General features: G+C 40.9%; 1 protein-coding gene across 1 annotated transcript in view; it reads right to left on the reverse strand.

Moving 5' to 3' along the window:
- Nucleotides 1–210: 210 nt before the first annotated feature.
- Nucleotides 211–16,724, reverse strand: part of PRMT9 (protein arginine methyltransferase 9) — a 32,633-nt gene continuing 16,119 nt past the window's right edge. Inside the window, exons 8-12 of the mRNA XM_010839162.1 lie at nt 15,436–15,619; nt 12,197–12,911; nt 6,356–6,509; nt 1,615–1,737; nt 211–1,326 (exon numbers count right to left, since the gene is read on the reverse strand). Coding sequence (XP_010837464.1) covers nt 1,111–1,326; nt 1,615–1,737; nt 6,356–6,509; nt 12,197–12,911; nt 15,436–15,619 — 1,392 coding nt within the window. The 3' untranslated portion in view covers nt 211–1,110. The remainder of the gene's footprint in view (nt 1,327–1,614; nt 1,738–6,355; nt 6,510–12,196; nt 12,912–15,435; nt 15,620–16,724) is intronic.

The raw sequence follows: 16,724 nt of genomic DNA on the forward strand, positions 1-16,724 counted from the left end.
CTCTCTGGGAGAAATTTACTACTTAGGTTAGATAGAGTTCCTCTAATTGTTAATCACAACCCCTTGCGCCTAACATTTTACACTGAAAATAAATATAGAAAGTGCCAGAGCAGTATGTTGCAAATAGCAAGCGTAAGTATTTATTTCTCAAAATCTATGCTTTATATATTTAAGCACACACACACACACACACACGCTGGTACACAGTAATTAGGTACAAAGTTTTTATTGGCTATCATAAACGAAACATTTCTACTGAAAGTAAAGTTGGGCGGTATAATCCTAAAGGCAAGGAGAACAGGCAGTGTGGAGAGAAGAAAGGCACATCTTACTTTCTGCGGGGCTTACCTACAGAGCACACAGTATACACAAAGCGTGATAATCTTTATTAATCTCCCTATTTCGGGTCTGGACTAATTTTTTTTCTTACTGTGTATTCACATCAAAACCTTTAAAAATACTGGTTTAGGTTTAACTCTTTCTGAATTTATCAGCTTTAAAATTTTTCTTTGCCAAAGGCAGACCAGGAAAAATGCTGCCTCCTAAGATTTCTTTTGTCCTTCTTTTACTCTGTAATTACATTTAGGCTGTAGCTTAAAAGTCTTAACACAAAACTGAGAAGGTGGCTCAGAAGTATTTCAACATTTACAAGAAGCAAGCTGAGAATTTACAGGTAAACATAAACCCTCAATCTTCAGTGGAAACCAACTTTTTGAGGTATCCTCACCAAAAATTCAGATTTAAGGAAAATAGCCAAGATGTCTAAAAAATGGATAGGAGACTCAAAATTCCTTATCTTTACAGCTTTAGAGTACAGACTAACAAGTTTGGCAAATTTTAAGTAAAACCAAGCAATAAAAAGTTCTTAATTTGAAAAATTAATGACAGCCTTTGCCAGAAAGGAAGTCTGCAGTAAGATTTTTGTAATAATGCTACTCTTTAGTTAGGGTGTTTAAATACACTTTATTAATGTCAATGTTTTAAAAATATTTGACCATTTCAAGGACTTAAATACACCTGCATTTTATGGTTACAATCCCACTACTAATTCAGACTAGAACTGGAAACCCACTGCTCTACTTCCACACTTTTTCATTAGAAATCTGCTCTTCATTGCTTTATGGTGATGCTGACGTTGCTTTTGTGGTGCTGGATGCTGAGTACAAGTTCGTCTCCCATTTCCACTTGGATGGGATTATCTAAAACAACTGCGGCCTGCTTCCAGTGAGAGGCTTCACTCGAAGTATCTAACCTAATCTCATCGTCGAGGTACATATGATACCAAAATGGAATGGCGGTCACTTGTCCAGATTTACAAATGCGTACCTATGAAAATTAAGAAATCGCAAGAATTTCATCAGATGGAGTAGACTTGGATAAGTCTTTGTCTTTTTAGTAAGATTTAGATCCAAATTTTACAAAGAAATACATTTAATTACCCAATTCAAATTAATACCAACCCATTCTAGTCACTGATATTTACCCAAACTCAGGTCTGCATACTGTTTAGAAAGTAACATTTAAATCCGAAGAAAGTAGCTAAAGCTATTTTAAGTATGTAAGGTATTACATAATTTAAGATAGTTCTGAATATGACAAGAATAATCATTTTACCTTCACTTCTCTGTTAGAGGTGTTCAGATATGGCGTCATTAAGTCTAGTCTTAAGAGTTCCACTGGTTTGCTTAAAGGTATACAAGGCAATGAGGCCAGGTCCAAAAATACACGTACAGGTACCTAAACAAAGTATAAAATTTTTGCTTTTAATTCAGTCCTTTTTGTGACCCAAGTTTCTTGTTTTGTACTTAGCTCAATGATATGGTGCTTTTTATATCAATAACCTCATTTAATTGCCATATCAACCTTAAAGCAAAAAAAGAAAGACTTCCACAATTCCAGTTGTACAAGAAGAATGAACAAACCAAGTTCTAGGTTTGTTAAATAATTTTCTATGATTTCAATTATCTGTAGATTCTTTGCTTGGATAAAAGCAGATTAAACAGCTCCCAAAACTGTTAAACAGGGATGTGCTTATGTGTAAAGATGAACTAATAAGCAAACAGCACAACATTAATTATTGTACTATTTAAGAAAATATGCCAAATTCTACTGAACAATTAATAGTAGATTTCATTTTGAAAATTGTTTATTATCTAGAAGACAGTGGTTCTCAACTTTGCAAATTATGATTTAAAAAAAAAAAATCAATCACTTCCTTAGTGGCTCAGACAAGTAAAGAATCTGCCCACAATGCAGGAGACCCAGGGTCTATCCCTGAGTCAAGATCCCTTAGAGGAGGGAATGGCAACCCACTCCAGTATTCTTGCCTAGAAAATTCTATGGACAGAGAAGTCCGGCAGGCTACAGTCCACGGGGTCACAAATAGTGGGACATGACTGAGCAGCTAACACTATGACGAAATCTGTTGCATCAGTTTTAGTAACAACTGAGAAAGTGAAAGTTGCTCAGTCGTGTCCGACTCTTTGTGACCCTACGGGGTATACAATCCATGAATTCTCTAGGCCAGAATACTGAGTGGGTAGCCTTTCCCTTCTCCAGGGGATCTTCCCAACCCAGGAATCGAACCCAGGTCTCCTGCACTGCAGGTGGATTCTTTACCAGCTGAGCCACAAGGTAAGCCCAAGAATACTGGAGTGGGTAGTCTATCCCTTCTCCAGTGGATCTTCCCAACCCAGGAATCGAACCAGGGTCTCCTGCATTTCAGGTGGATTCTTTACCAACTGAGCTATCAGGGAAGCCCTTAGTAACAATGAAACCTTCCTATTAACTTTAGCCGTCTCATTTGAAATAGAGGAGAAGGCGATGACACCCCACTCCAGTACTCTTGCCTGGAAAATCCCATGGACAGAGGAGCCTCGTGGGCTGCAGTCCATGGGGTCACTAACAGTCGGGCCCGACTGAGCAACTTAACTTTCACTTCTCACTTTCATGCACTGGAGAAGGAACTGGCAATCCACTCCAGTGTTCTTGCCTGGAGAATCCCAGGACGGCTAGTGGGCTGCCATCTAAGGGGTTGCACAGAGTCGGACATGACTGAAGCGACTTAGCAGCAGCAGCACTTGAAATAGAAAGGAAACTTGTTTTAAAAGTGCCCTCTTAGGGGTTCCCTGGTGGCTCAGTGGTAAGAAATCCACCTGCCAATATAGGGAACACAGGTTCAATCCCTGATCTGGGAAGATCACACATGCTGTGAAGCATCTAAGCCCGTGTGCCCCAACTACTGAGCCTTTGCTCTAGAGCCCATGTGCCACAACTATTAAGCCTACATGCAGCAGCTGTTGAAGTCCAGGCACCCTGGAGCCCATGCTCTGCAACCACAGAAGCCACCGCAATGAGAATCCCACACCCTGCAACTACAGGGTAGCCCCTACTCTCCTGCACAGTAATGAAGATCCAGTACAGCCAAATCAATAAAAGCCCTGTGTGCTTTGAGTAATATAGTAGAGAACAGCTGTTTGCAGGGAAACAGGACACAGATCCATCCACCTCTCCCTGGGCATCCCACCTTCCCTACCCGTAGAAACACAGCAATTCCATGCTCTTGCCAGGACTCCTGCCCTGTGTCACTCTCATAACCTGCACGCTAACCCTCACAAGCTGCATCCATTCCTCATCATCTGTCCTCATTTCTGTTTCTCCAGCAGCCTACTGGCTTCTCCTGTCATCGTTGCTAATCTTCCTAGATTTCCAATCCAGAGCTCATCACTTTGTGAGTTCTCTAGAACTTAGTTCTCGACTTTATATCCTCTTTCTACACATCCCCAAAGTGCTTTCATCCCAGTCTTATGCTTTAAACATCTGCCAAATCTGACTGCCAAATTTATATCTCTAGGCTATTTCTCTGAATTCTTATCCAACTGTTTAATGAACCCATAAAAACACAAGCACAGCCTGACCCTCCTGCTATTTTCCCCTTATCAGGATATGGTAACTGTCCTTCCAGGCGCTTCCTCATACCCCAGGTCCAACCTGTCACAAAACCTACCTTCAGAATACGCCAGTCTGAACTGCGCACCACGTCCATTGCTACCACTCAAGTCTAAGCCACTCTCACCTCTCCCCTGGATTACAGTAATAACCTCATGCCTTTTGCCTGGTGGCTACAGTGGTCTCCAACACAGCAACCACAGCAAGCCTTCAAAACAAGTCACACCTTATCCCTCCTCTGGCCAATACCCTCCAGTTTTTCCCAACCCCTTTCAGAGTAGAAGCCAAAACCCCACGATGCCTATAGGAGGCTCCACAGGATCTGGCTCCTGATACTTTTCTTACCACATCCTTCACCTGACTCTTCCTCATGGTTTCTGCCATTTTTGAGAACTCTAATCATGTTCTGTCCGCAGATCTTTGCACTCGCTGATCTTTGGACTTTTATATGGTTTGTTCCTGATTTCTCTCTGATCTCTGCTTAAATATCACCAATTATCCATGAGTCCTTTCCTTAGGCATTACCGAAATAAAACAAATATCCCATACCTCCACCTCCATTATCCTCTAACCTCACTTCTCATTACCTATCATACTAATCTTTTCACTCCTTTGTTTACCATCTGTCTCTTGTTTATTTACAATCAATTTGAATACCAGCTCCATGAGGGAAGAAACCTCTCTAATTTCATGACTATATTCCCCAAACCTAAAAGAGCACATGGAGTCTTAGACATTTGTTGAATGAATAAATTTCTGCTGTTTTCTGTATAACTTTTTTTTTTAAACTTCTCATTCTGTCTTGTTGGTTCACTCGGTTGTCAGTGTAGTAGTCAGCTAATCATCACATTAGATTGGAGAAGGGCATGGCAACCCACTCCAGTTCTTGCCTGGAGAATTCCATGGACAGAGGAGCCTGGCGGACTACTGTCCATGGGGTCACGGAGTCAGACACAACGGAGTGACTAACACATTCATACAGTAAGTGGGGCTTACAGGTGGCTCATGGAAAAGAATCCACCTGCCAGTGCAAGAGATGTGGATTCGATCCTTGGGTCGGGAAGATCCCCTGGTGGAGGAAATGGCAACCCACTCCAGAACTCTTGCTGGGAAAATCCCATGGACAGAGGAGTCTGATGGGCTACAGTCCATGGGGTTGCAAAGAATGGGGAAAGCCCAAGTGACTGAGCACACCACAGAGAGGAGACGAGACAATAGCTCAGAAAATGAGTGAGCGGACTAGGAAAGGTAAAACTGCCCGCAAGTCTATGGAGCCTCCTGAGATGACTGGTCATACGTTGAAGCCACAGTCAACATAACAAGCTCCGGGGGTACCGGTGTAGAGAAGGCAGAAAGTTGGGTTTAACCAAGGTGGGACTGCCCCCAGGCCAGCAGAAAAATGGCAGGGAAAAGATACATGAAAAATGTATCGACTGTGGAATATAAGCTGTTGAGGATATGAGGTGGGAGGCAGGGTGAAAAGATGGCAGGATTAAAATATTGTAGATTCTTATGGAATCAAAGAACTGTTGACGTCAGGATCAAAGAAAAGCTAGACAGACAGTAGAAGGTGGTATTTTTGGACTACAAACTTAAACTTATGTCTTCTGGTAAGTACACTTTGTTTATTAAACTCTACAAAAAACTGAGATTAAATAAACTCCAAAACTTCAGCCTGCTCTGAAAAAAATCATTTCCTCAAAAAAATTATATTTGTTGAGCAAATACTGTTCATGCAAGACCTAACAATGCATATTCAAGAGCTTACTACCACCCATAGGCTTTAGATAGCACTCCTCTAATTCAGTACTCAACACCCCACTTCCCAAAGTGCTGTTCTGGCTTACTCAGAAGATTCCACCTCTTCCCAACCCCAAGCCTCTTCCCTAGACATTCCATCCATTCCACAATTACAACTGACAAATTCTACTTTGCTGCTGGTACTTTTGCCAGCACTATATCCTTGTTTTCCAGACAGTAAGCACCCCTTTTCCTTGAGCTCCTCCACTCACTCCTGCTCCCTGCGGTCTGAATGCCCGGACATGAGTTGCTCCCGCCTTTCCCTGCCAGCCTCCAGTCTCAGTGTGATTAAGGGCTCATGTTGAGAACAGAGGTCTCCTGGTGGCTGCTTTTTTAAGACAAGGATCATAATTTTTCATAAACCCGGTACCCTATTTTCATTTACAACATTGGTTCAGAACAAGAGTTGTAGGCTTCTGTCAGGAACAACAGAATTCTTGGCTGTACTAACCCCAAGGTTTGATTTTTACCACTAGTAAGTTCCTTGGCTCTGGAAAACAGTACCAGAGCAATCCAGTTAAGCACAGTGACTATAAACCCAGAGAGAGAGAGAGAGAGAGACTGTGGGTGACGGCCCCTGGGCGGAACTTCTGTTGGAAACGCTCACCTGAAACTGGTTAATGAAAGGCGCTATGTTGAAGCCAAGAGTTCGTTCTGCGCCCTGCACGGCACTCTCCTCCATCAGAGTCTGCGATTCCACGAGCAACCCAAACATCAGCACGTACTGAGGAAAGATCTTGCCTCCAGACTGTAGCAAACACCTGGAGGAAGGACAAATGCTTTTAAAAGCATCTTGATGCCCTACATTTTATAAATATCAGTAACTAAATCATTGGGGATCTAAGACAGTATACAGTGTAATGGTCTTTAGACTGGTAGCTGGCTGGTAGTTCACAATGGCAGACTGGTAGACCCCCCTGAAAAGTAACCAGTGAGCTGCATGAGTACAAGTTTTCAGGTTCGGGAAGAGTCGTCAGTGGCTATTAAAACTAGAGGCTGAAAGTTTAATTAGGACAAGGATATTTAAAAGTCTCAAAGTTTCACCCCCATAAATGACTTATTACAAAGGGAAAACAGCAACTAAAGAGTGGAAAAACCTGATGGATACAACTTAAACCAACTGATCTAAATTCACATCCACAGATCTAGGATAAAGCAACATATATGCCTCCTAATGTGACCAAACTTCTGTGGTCTCTAAAATGAATAGTCTGACTCTAGTAAGAAACATGAGGAACCTTCTACAAAATAAAAGGCCTCCACTTTTCAAAACTGTGAATGTCATGAGAGACTGAGGAGCTGTTGCAGAACAAAGGAGACTGAGACTAAATGCAGTGTGTGACCCTGGACTGAATTCTGGACCTGTGAAGGGCATTCCTGCCACAAACGGTGAAATATCTGAGTGAGACTGTTTCCCTTAGATATCAGTACTATAACCATAGAGATTTCCTCATTTTGATAAGTGTGTGATGATTATATAAAATGTCCTTTTTCTTAAAAAATACACACCGAAGTATTGAGGGGTACAGGAATACGGTATCTGAAGCTTAAAGTGTTCAGAGAGAATACTAAAGCGTATGTGGCAATATAGTAACAATCTGTGACCCCGGATGTAGGGTTCATGTGTGATTTTTTGTACTATTCTCTAACTTCTCTGTAAACTTCAAATTATTTCAGAATAAAAAGTTAAACACTCTGAAAGGAAAAAAAAAGTGATTAAAAATCCAAATACTCTAAAGTGTATGAATAAAGGGCTAACACAACAGCTTCTCTTCCTACATTATCCTGGATTCACTTTCTGTTTCCCTGGAAATTCTATAAAGGTGGAATGTCAGCTGAGTTATCAACAACACTTCTTATGATTAAAAAAAGAAAAGTTTTTCCATGTTCTTAATGGGTAGATGCACGTGGACTAAGAAAACTGTAAACTACAGACGCCTGACGGGAAGGTGCACCAGCTCTGGGCTTCCCTGAGTGGGGGTAACTTGTAACCACGTGTTCCTATTGCTAGAGCTTGGAAGCTGTGCCTATGGGAGAAGTTCCCATCTGAAACATGAGGCTCTTAGGCCAAGGCAGCGCCCACGCCCACATACACAGTCTTGTTTCCACAGCCCTGAGCTGTGGGAGGTGTGAGCGCAGTGTGGGGTGGGGGTCTCCTGCTGCCATCAAGTGAACCAGACGTGGAGGATACTTTAAGGTACTTTAATCATTTGCCACATTTGAAATCAAATGTTAAATCCCTCATCCTTACTGAACAATCCAAATCGGTTTCCACTTGAACTTCTAGACAGCTGGACTGCATACTCTCATATATACCTTTCATAGTAAGCTTTTACTCAAATATTTCTAGTCAGTAAGGATCTATTTATAAAAATACAGGACAAAGTTTTTGACCAATACATTTGTGCATACCTAAAAAATTAGTTCCTGTAAGTTTCTAAAATTGTTTACTATGCAGTTTTCCTGAATAGATCATTAAAATCTTGACAAACTATAAAACACCACATTCCTCAAAACCACTTTGGCACTTCGGCTCTTAGTTTAAAATTATTTTAATATTAATTCTATTTTTACTAAACTGATTATCTCAACGATTTAAAATGATCTAAAACCAGAATATCAACTGAATAACAGTCAAAGGACATGGCAACTAAATGTAATACAGACCCCTTGATTAGAACTCGACTGGGAAGGAAAAAAAGCAATAAAGAGTATTACTGGCATAAGCAGGGGAAATTTTAATACAGACTATCTGTTAAATAATAGTATTTGATCAGTGTTAAGCTTCGTGAGTGTGGTCTTCTTACTATGATACACAGGGGAAAGCCCTTGTTCTAAGGAGACATGTGCTGAACTGTTAAGGGGGAAGGTTAGGAGGCCAACAATCATCATATGGTTCAACAGAGAAAACAGTCTTGTGTTTGCTGCTCCTTTTCTTGCAATTTTTCTCACGTTTGAAATTTTTCAAAGTAAAAAATTGACAGAGAAGTTTACAAAAGTTAAACAGGCTGCTCTTATAACAACTTTCCCTAAAGACTAGCTGATAGGGAGCCAAATCATAACTAGGTCATTTCATGAGCAAAGAATCAGCAAAGAGAGAGAGGAATACTGAGTGTAATGGCATCAGACTGACTGAGACAAGTCTTCATCAGAAATCAGAAAGCTGTCTTCACTAAACATACATGATCATTTAAGTTGTGAAATTAGCCTAAAAGGGGCCCCTACTGACCCCAATGCTTTACTCATTTTCATTATTCCTGTCCTACCAACTTTTTTTTCGCATTTTGGGTAAAGTCTAGTAGAAACTGAATCTCCACACAATTAGTAAAATTACATACCTCAACAAAATCACACAACTCACAACCACACAGCTCTTAACAAAATTCCAATCTATGCCTTTACCAAATCATATACAATTTTAACATCTCCCTGAAGAACTGAAAAAACTTACCCATTTCCCTCAAATGGATCAAGTTTAATCCTGACAACTCACGGTACTAAATTTTCTGAACTGAAGTTCTCTGCTAATTGTGATCCATTTAAAGGAAACCAGATCTAATTTTTCTTAAGATCACCAAGTCTTAGATGAGATACTAAGCCACAGCACTGCATGATGCCTGACTAATTCCCCCCACCCCTATACAGCCACAAGAGGGTGGTGTTCCATGAAATCAGGAAACAAAAAGCACACAGATCAGTAACAGCCAGCCTGCTGCCGTGCAATCTATAGGAGAGAGAACAGGAGGGAGGGTAATACAGTTAAACCACTTAGGGAGCAACCAGAAAATCAGGCCAAACAAAGTAAAAAATACATCAGGTGATACCTAAAAAGAAAGGCTGGATCATGTACTAAAAGCCATGCCAGAGATAAAGACTCCACGAAAGCAAGTATGCAAAGTATTTTAAAAGGCCATGTTCACACTATTTTAATCTATCTTGTACAAATCCTTCTTCCTCAGTGTTAACCATTACTAACTGGAATGTGTCTTAGTTATGTGTAGATAAAACAGTAACTCCCTGAAGCTCTGCTTGGCTTTACTGACACTGTTTTGTTGTCGCACCAAGGCAGCTGCCAGACTCCTCAATGGAATCCTCTGCAAAGCCAATAATATTTCTGAACCATCTGTGCCTTCAAGGAAAAAAATAAAAATTGTTCCAACTCAAAAGTCTAACCATAAATAGCAAAAATTCTGAAGAAACTCTTCACTGTTTCCTTGTGATAAAACACAAAAGTGTTTTAAAACGGGTTTAAATTTTAAAAAGTTCCCCAAGCTTTTAAACTGTCTCCTGTATTTTAATGTAGTGAGACTGAAAAAAAAAAAAGAATAAACATTTTAAAACAGTAACAACAAAGGAACTTAATAGTTTGTGAAATGGCTGGTTTTTTCCTTGACCTTTCTTTAGGAGGGTTGGTATCCAGTGATGTGACAGACACCTTTTATCCTTATCCTAAAAACAATCTCTCCTCCCAACCCTGAACTTCATCCTCTTTGGCCGGTCCTGAGGCCTCTCTGCTGTCAGTAACTAAAGATGATAATGAAAGGCCTGGGTGCGAGTCTGCACACCACTGGCCCCACGACCAAGGGAAGCTGTGTCCACCTCCAGAGGAGCTGGTAAGGAGCCCGTGCACAAGCTCAGGCTGAAGGGACGGACGCTGGTTCTCTCCTGTTACTCAGCAGGTGTCCGAGGGAAGAGCGGGAACACTGGCTAACACGCTGATCAAAGGGCTACAGGCCTTTTTTTTTTAATTGATTTATTTATTCTTGGCTGTGCTGGGTCTTTGGCACAGGCTTCTCTCTAGTTGCAGAGAGTGGGCTTCTCACTGCAGCAACTTCTCTTTTTGCTGAGGACGAGCTCTCGGGCTCTACAGCACAGATTCAGCAGTTGTGGTACACGGGCCCAGATGTTCTGCTGATGTGGGATCTTCCCTGACCAGGGACTGTACCCATGTCTCTGCACTGGCAGGTGGATTCCTGGCCAGTGAACCACCAGGAATGCTCGCTACTAGCATTCAGTTCCCAGAGGTGCCAAACATCCTGCAACACACTGTCCCCCTCCCACCTCTCCCAAAAAGCCGTCCCACCCAAACCACTAGGAGGACCCTCCCTCTACTCAGAGACATACCAAAGAGGAATTGTGGGCAGCATATAAATTGTTTCCCACTAAAATAACTCATCAGTCCATCTATGTGAGGATAAGCAAAATGCGACAACATAATACATACAAAGGAACATTATTCCACCTTAACAAGGAAGGAAATTCTTACATGTACTACAACATGGATGAACCTGGAGAATAATATGCTAAGTGAAATAAGACAGTCATACACACACACACACCCCCCCAAAAAAACTGCATGATTCCAGTCATATGATGTAGAGTAGTCAAACTCACAGAAGCAGAGAGTAGAATGGTGGTTGTAAGCAGCTGTGGGGAGGGTGGGGTGAAGAATTATTGTTTAATGGGTATAAAGTTTCAGTTTTACAAGATGAAAAGAGTTATGAGAATGGCTGGAGGTAATGATTGCACAATATTACTAAAATATTTATAATAATAATACTGCTGAACTTAGAGATGGCTAAGATGAAAAATTTCATGTTATGTTCATTTTACCACAATAAAAAAAAAATCAGAAAAAGAATTAAATCAAAACTAAAAATAAACTGTTAGGAAAATAGTACATCTTTCCACGGTGACCCTGCCAAATAAGTCAAACCTCATTTATGTGACAAATTCGGAGAGCTAAACTGCCTTCAAAGTCCAGGACCCCTCATTTCATAACTGGAGACAAGAGGTATTAAATGGCTTACAGAAAATTTTACTACTTTAGGAATTCAGGGACAAATTCGAGACTAGATTCTAACCCTTTCAGCTCCTTGTTCTACAATCTATCTAAAGTACACCTGTTTAAAATTTTGAGAGAGAGAATGAGTGTATATTTCTATGTATGCATGTATGTCAGACCTCTATATCCCCATAATCTAGGGTATGTACAAGTTTGTTTTAAAGAATAGAAAATGGTAGTGATTTTTACTGGTTACCTCATATGAAAGGGTAAATGTGGTTAACAAAAGAAAATGCATATGAAGCCTAAAATATAGTTAACTATATAAGCAAACACTTTTTCCCTAACAATCTGCCTTCTGCTGCCACAATTTGGTCTGTATTCTCACCAGTGCTCCTATACTGTTTGCATAACACAAAAGTTAAAACCTATAAATTCAGGGGGGATTCCTTTGGCGGGGGGGGGGGAGGTGGGCGGGGGGGAACAACTCAATAGTAACATGCACGGAAAAAGAAAGACATGAAGTCACAGGTCCTGAAAAGCAAAGCTTAAGGAACACACAATGATCATGACTCATTCATGCAGTTACACTATTAAGGAACTAAAAGAGTTTACAAGAAGTCTGAGCTCACATAATCCACAGGTTGTATTTTGGTGTTTTACCTGGATATTGCAGCCTTTTCCATTATTTCCTGCTGAATGAGTCCAGATGGCTCAATGACATCCAATATAATTATACTCCACAACTTGTCTGATTTTGGCCTTTGCAACACAGCAGACTCATCTTCCACGTGTCTCAACCAAAACTCAAGTGTGTCTTTAGGAAAGTGATTGGCTTCACATATGATGTCCAGAGTCGCACGATGCTGGTCTTTCTCCACAGAACTGTAAGGTTTAACCTGCCCGAGGGTGCCAGCAATTACAGGCAGAACAGAGAAGCCCTCAGACACGTCTAACACATACAAAGGCTCAGGGGTGCTCTGGTCAGAATTACTCGGTCCACTTTCACAGCTCATCTCGTTATTCTGACACTGAGTATCCATGGCCTGACCCAGTTTCTCCGGAGTCAATGAAGACAACACTTTCTTCATTGCCATTTTAAAGCCTTCGTGGTATGGGATGTTATTAAGCAGAGCAATTTCTGTGGATTCCAATACACATAGCTGCTCCACATCTGGCTTACTGGTCTGAAGGTTGGCCAGAGCGCTACAGAGTTCAGCCTCATTTCCGAAAGACAGCAAGTCTTTATTCCTGGTAAAACTTTTCCCGACCTCCATCTCATGTTCTGAATGGAAGACACTGATACTCTGGATTCTTAAGTAACAATCTTGACAAGACACTTCCATTATCACCTCGTCCCCAAGCTTTATCCAGTAGTCTTTGTAAAACAGGAAGAAAGAAAAAAAAAAAAAAATGTAATCAATGACTATGAGTGTTTATAAGCCCGAGGATCACACAAACACCTTGGTCCTCCCTCCATTTTTTAAACAACTACAGGAAAGACTACATTTATTTACTTAATCACAATTAAGTGAATTAATCTATGTTTAAAAAAAAAAAACTAGGGAAACGCCTTCAGCTTTACATAAGGAAAAAATGAGGTTTGAAGAGCCAATTAACTTAACAGCAAAACAGATTCAACAGCTCATTATTTGACCCTAACTAACAGCATTATAGTGCTTTTACTGTAATCACTATGTATCATCAATGACCCCAAAATAGAGGGTGGGGGAAGGACTACAGGAGACTCCCAATCTTGTTAATGAAGCCAGCAATCACAAAGATAAATGAAATTCAGAAATCAATACCAAACCTCACTTTAGCTTAAAGGGACATTCTTTTCTCTAGAGAAATTTCTGAAAGAACAAGGCAGCATTCAATAGCACCTTATCAGTAATATTTCTTAACTGTATTTAGATATCCTTGAATGTTTAGAAATTTGAAAATGTAAGGAAGGACTGAGTCCTACAATAAAAACTACATCGTGGACTTCCCTGGTGGTACAGTGGTTAGGAATCTGCCCGCCCGTGCAGGGGACACAGGTTCGATCCCTGAACCGGGAAGATCCCACATGCCATAGGCTCTAAAGTCCAGCACCACTGAGCCCACGCTCTAGAGCCTGTGAACTGCAACCACTAAGCCCACAAGATGCGACTCCTGAAGCCCATGTGTCTAGAGCCTGTGCTCCATACAAAAGCAGCCACTTGAACAAGAAGCCTGGGCACTGCAAAAAAAGAGTAGCCCCCTCTCATCACAACTAGCAATGCGGACCTAGTGCCACCAAAAATAAACAAACAAAAGTAATAATAATAAAAAGACTGTATTGATGAGCTTTCACATGTGGTAAAACTTTAAAGTGTAAACATATAATTGCTCCTCCTTCTCAGCCATAGAGCCAGCTGAAAATACAAGTTGCCTTTCTTGTGTTTACACGCTTAAAATATCCTTTCCTTAAGGATTTTTTTTTAACGCCATCTAAGTTACTGAGAGTTAGAATAAACAGAATTTTTAAATGTTACTTATTCGGCGCTAGTCACTATGGTAGGCCTTTTACCCCTGGTATGTCTAATAACTCCACAACAATCCTGCAAAGTAGACAGCACTGTCACCCCCTCACTTTTCTTTTTTAGCACGACTGCAACACAGCTTACAGGACCCTAGTTCCCTGACCAGGGATTGAAACCGGTGCCCCCACGACAAAAGCTGGGGGTCCTAACCCCTGGACCACCAGGGGATCCCAGCACCCTTCCGTTTTTATAAATCACATAACAAAAGCTCTAGAAATAACCAGCAAGACCAGCGAAGGAGTCAGTATTAGCAAAGATCCGATTTCAAATTTACCTGATTGACGCTAGAACCATACTCTGCCACAATACTATACTGATTCCATGACTTAATGGCCTTGCCAAATTAGATCCTTGATTGAGAGACTATACAGAAGTAAATATTACCTTCCAGTTATAAAACAGTAGAATTTTTCTATGTAATACAGCTGCTGTAAACTATACCGAACCACATCAAATTACTACTAAAAACTTTCTTTATAACAAAGTTATCTTTGGCACTTCGCCTGGTGGTCCAGTGGCTTAGACTCCACGCTCCCTAATAAGGGGGCCCAGGTTCGATCCCTGCTCAGAGAACTAGATCCCATATGCCACAACTAGGAGATCCCACATGATAAAAAATAAATATATTTTTTTAAAAATAAGTAAATAAAAGGGATCTTTAACATAAGACTTCCCTAGGTAAGTCCATGGATTCATGAGCTCTAAACTGCAAGATTCTGTATTTATGTGAGTGTGCATATTTTTAGGGCCTGGGGCTCCACAGATGCCATCAGATTCTGTGAGCGATAAGAACTTCTGCTCTGTAAGTAATATTTCTCCACTGTGTTCCAAAAAATGGACTAGCATTTCTCTCATCTACTCCTATCAAGAGTAATAAGAGCTGAGACATGATTCAATGATAGATGTTTTTGAGTGGTATGCAGCAGATTTGTGTTTTCACCTTTTTTTATTTAAAATATTGGAGTATAGTTGATTAATAACGTTGTGTTAGTTTCACGTGTACATGCGTCTATTCTTTTTCAAATTCTTTTCCCATTTAGGTTATTACAAAGCATGCAGCAGAGTTCCCTGTGCACTGCAGTGGATCCTTGTCAGTTACCGAGTTTAAATACAGCAGTGTGTACATGTCGATTTTAGTCTCTCTTCTTAACCATAAATATTACTTAAAACTACTTTTAAAAAACAAAGAGCAAATTCTGAAAGATTTAACCAATCTTCCTTGACTAGAAACTTCATATTCAAAGTGAATTTTTGATACTGACTCAAATGCTTAGACGATTAAAACAACATGTTTTTTTAAAAGAGAAAAACAACAAAAAATTAGACAAGATATACCTGCAAGATCATGAACAGGGTATACAGCCTGTTCCCAGCACGTTTCCTCACTAGGACTTGTGGATAGACTGTGTTCGTCATCAAGCTGGAGTACAAACCAAACCACGATAGCATCAAGTACACCTTCTTTAATAACGGGGACGCCAATTTTATCAGGTTTTTTAGTTGCAAGGCTTTTTAATTCCTGACAAAAATGTAGAAGGAACAAGAGGATTTTAGACATTTAATCCATGCATGCCCCAGCGTCATATCACTTCCCATCAGCCCCGCCCAGAACCCTCGGGATCAGTATCACAGCACAACTACAACCAACTAAGCACAATGGAGGGGAGAGCGTGATGTACAGTACACGGCACTGGACACCGTGAGTTATTACAGTGAGGCAGATACATACTACTGATGCAGAAAACGTCCACGATGCACTGCTGAACAAAGGCAGCAAGTGCTGAAGCAGTCGGGGTTATTCTATCCTAAAAAATGTGTGTGTGCATTCGTGCGTGTGTGTGTGTGTGTGTGCAGGTTAGAAAAACAAGTCTGAAAAGAGATATTTCAAGCTGGTGACCTGGGGAAAGAAGGACCTAGATTTTAAAAAGGAAGATACATACTTTTTTCTTCTTCCTTCTTAATGTATTACTTGAAAATGTTAAACAGGCAGATATTACTTTCAAATTTAAGGTCTTAATAAGGTGGTTTTTTGGGGGGCGGGGGGCTGTTGCAGAGAAGAAACATTAAAATATTGGAACACTTGGTGAACATGTGGAGATTCGAGGAGCATGACGCTCTTGGGGACGGCACGGGAGCCCTGCTCGCCTTCGCTCACCCCTGTGCCCATGCATCTCCTCCATGTGACTGTTCCCAAGGTACATCCTTATCTAATAAGCCTAGTAAGTAAAATGCGTAATAAGTAATGCTTAAGAGCCTAATAAGTAAAATGCTTCCCTGATTCTGTGAGCCACTCTAATAAATCAATAGAACTCAGATCATTGGAACTTAACAATTTATGGACTATCACTTAGTAAAGAATCCGCCTGCAGTGCAGGAGACCCCGGTTGGGGAAAGGTCAATTCCTGGGTTGGGGAGATCCACCAGAGAAGGGACAGGCTACCTACTCCAGTGTTCTTGGGTTTCCCTTGTGGCTCAGCTGGTAAAGAATCCACCTGCAATGTGGGAGACCTGGGTTTGATCCCTGGGTTGTGAAGATCCCCTGGAAAAGGGAAGGACTACCCACTCCGGTATTCTGGCCTAGAGAATTCCATGGACCGCATAGTCCATGGGGTCACAAAGAGTCA

The sequence above is a fragment of the Bison bison genome, unplaced genomic scaffold (assembly GCF_000754665.1).
Source record: "Bison bison bison isolate TAMUID 2011002044 unplaced genomic scaffold, Bison_UMD1.0 scf7180017864114, whole genome shotgun sequence".
In the NCBI taxonomy this organism is placed as follows: domain Eukaryota; kingdom Metazoa; phylum Chordata; class Mammalia; order Artiodactyla; family Bovidae; genus Bison; species Bison bison.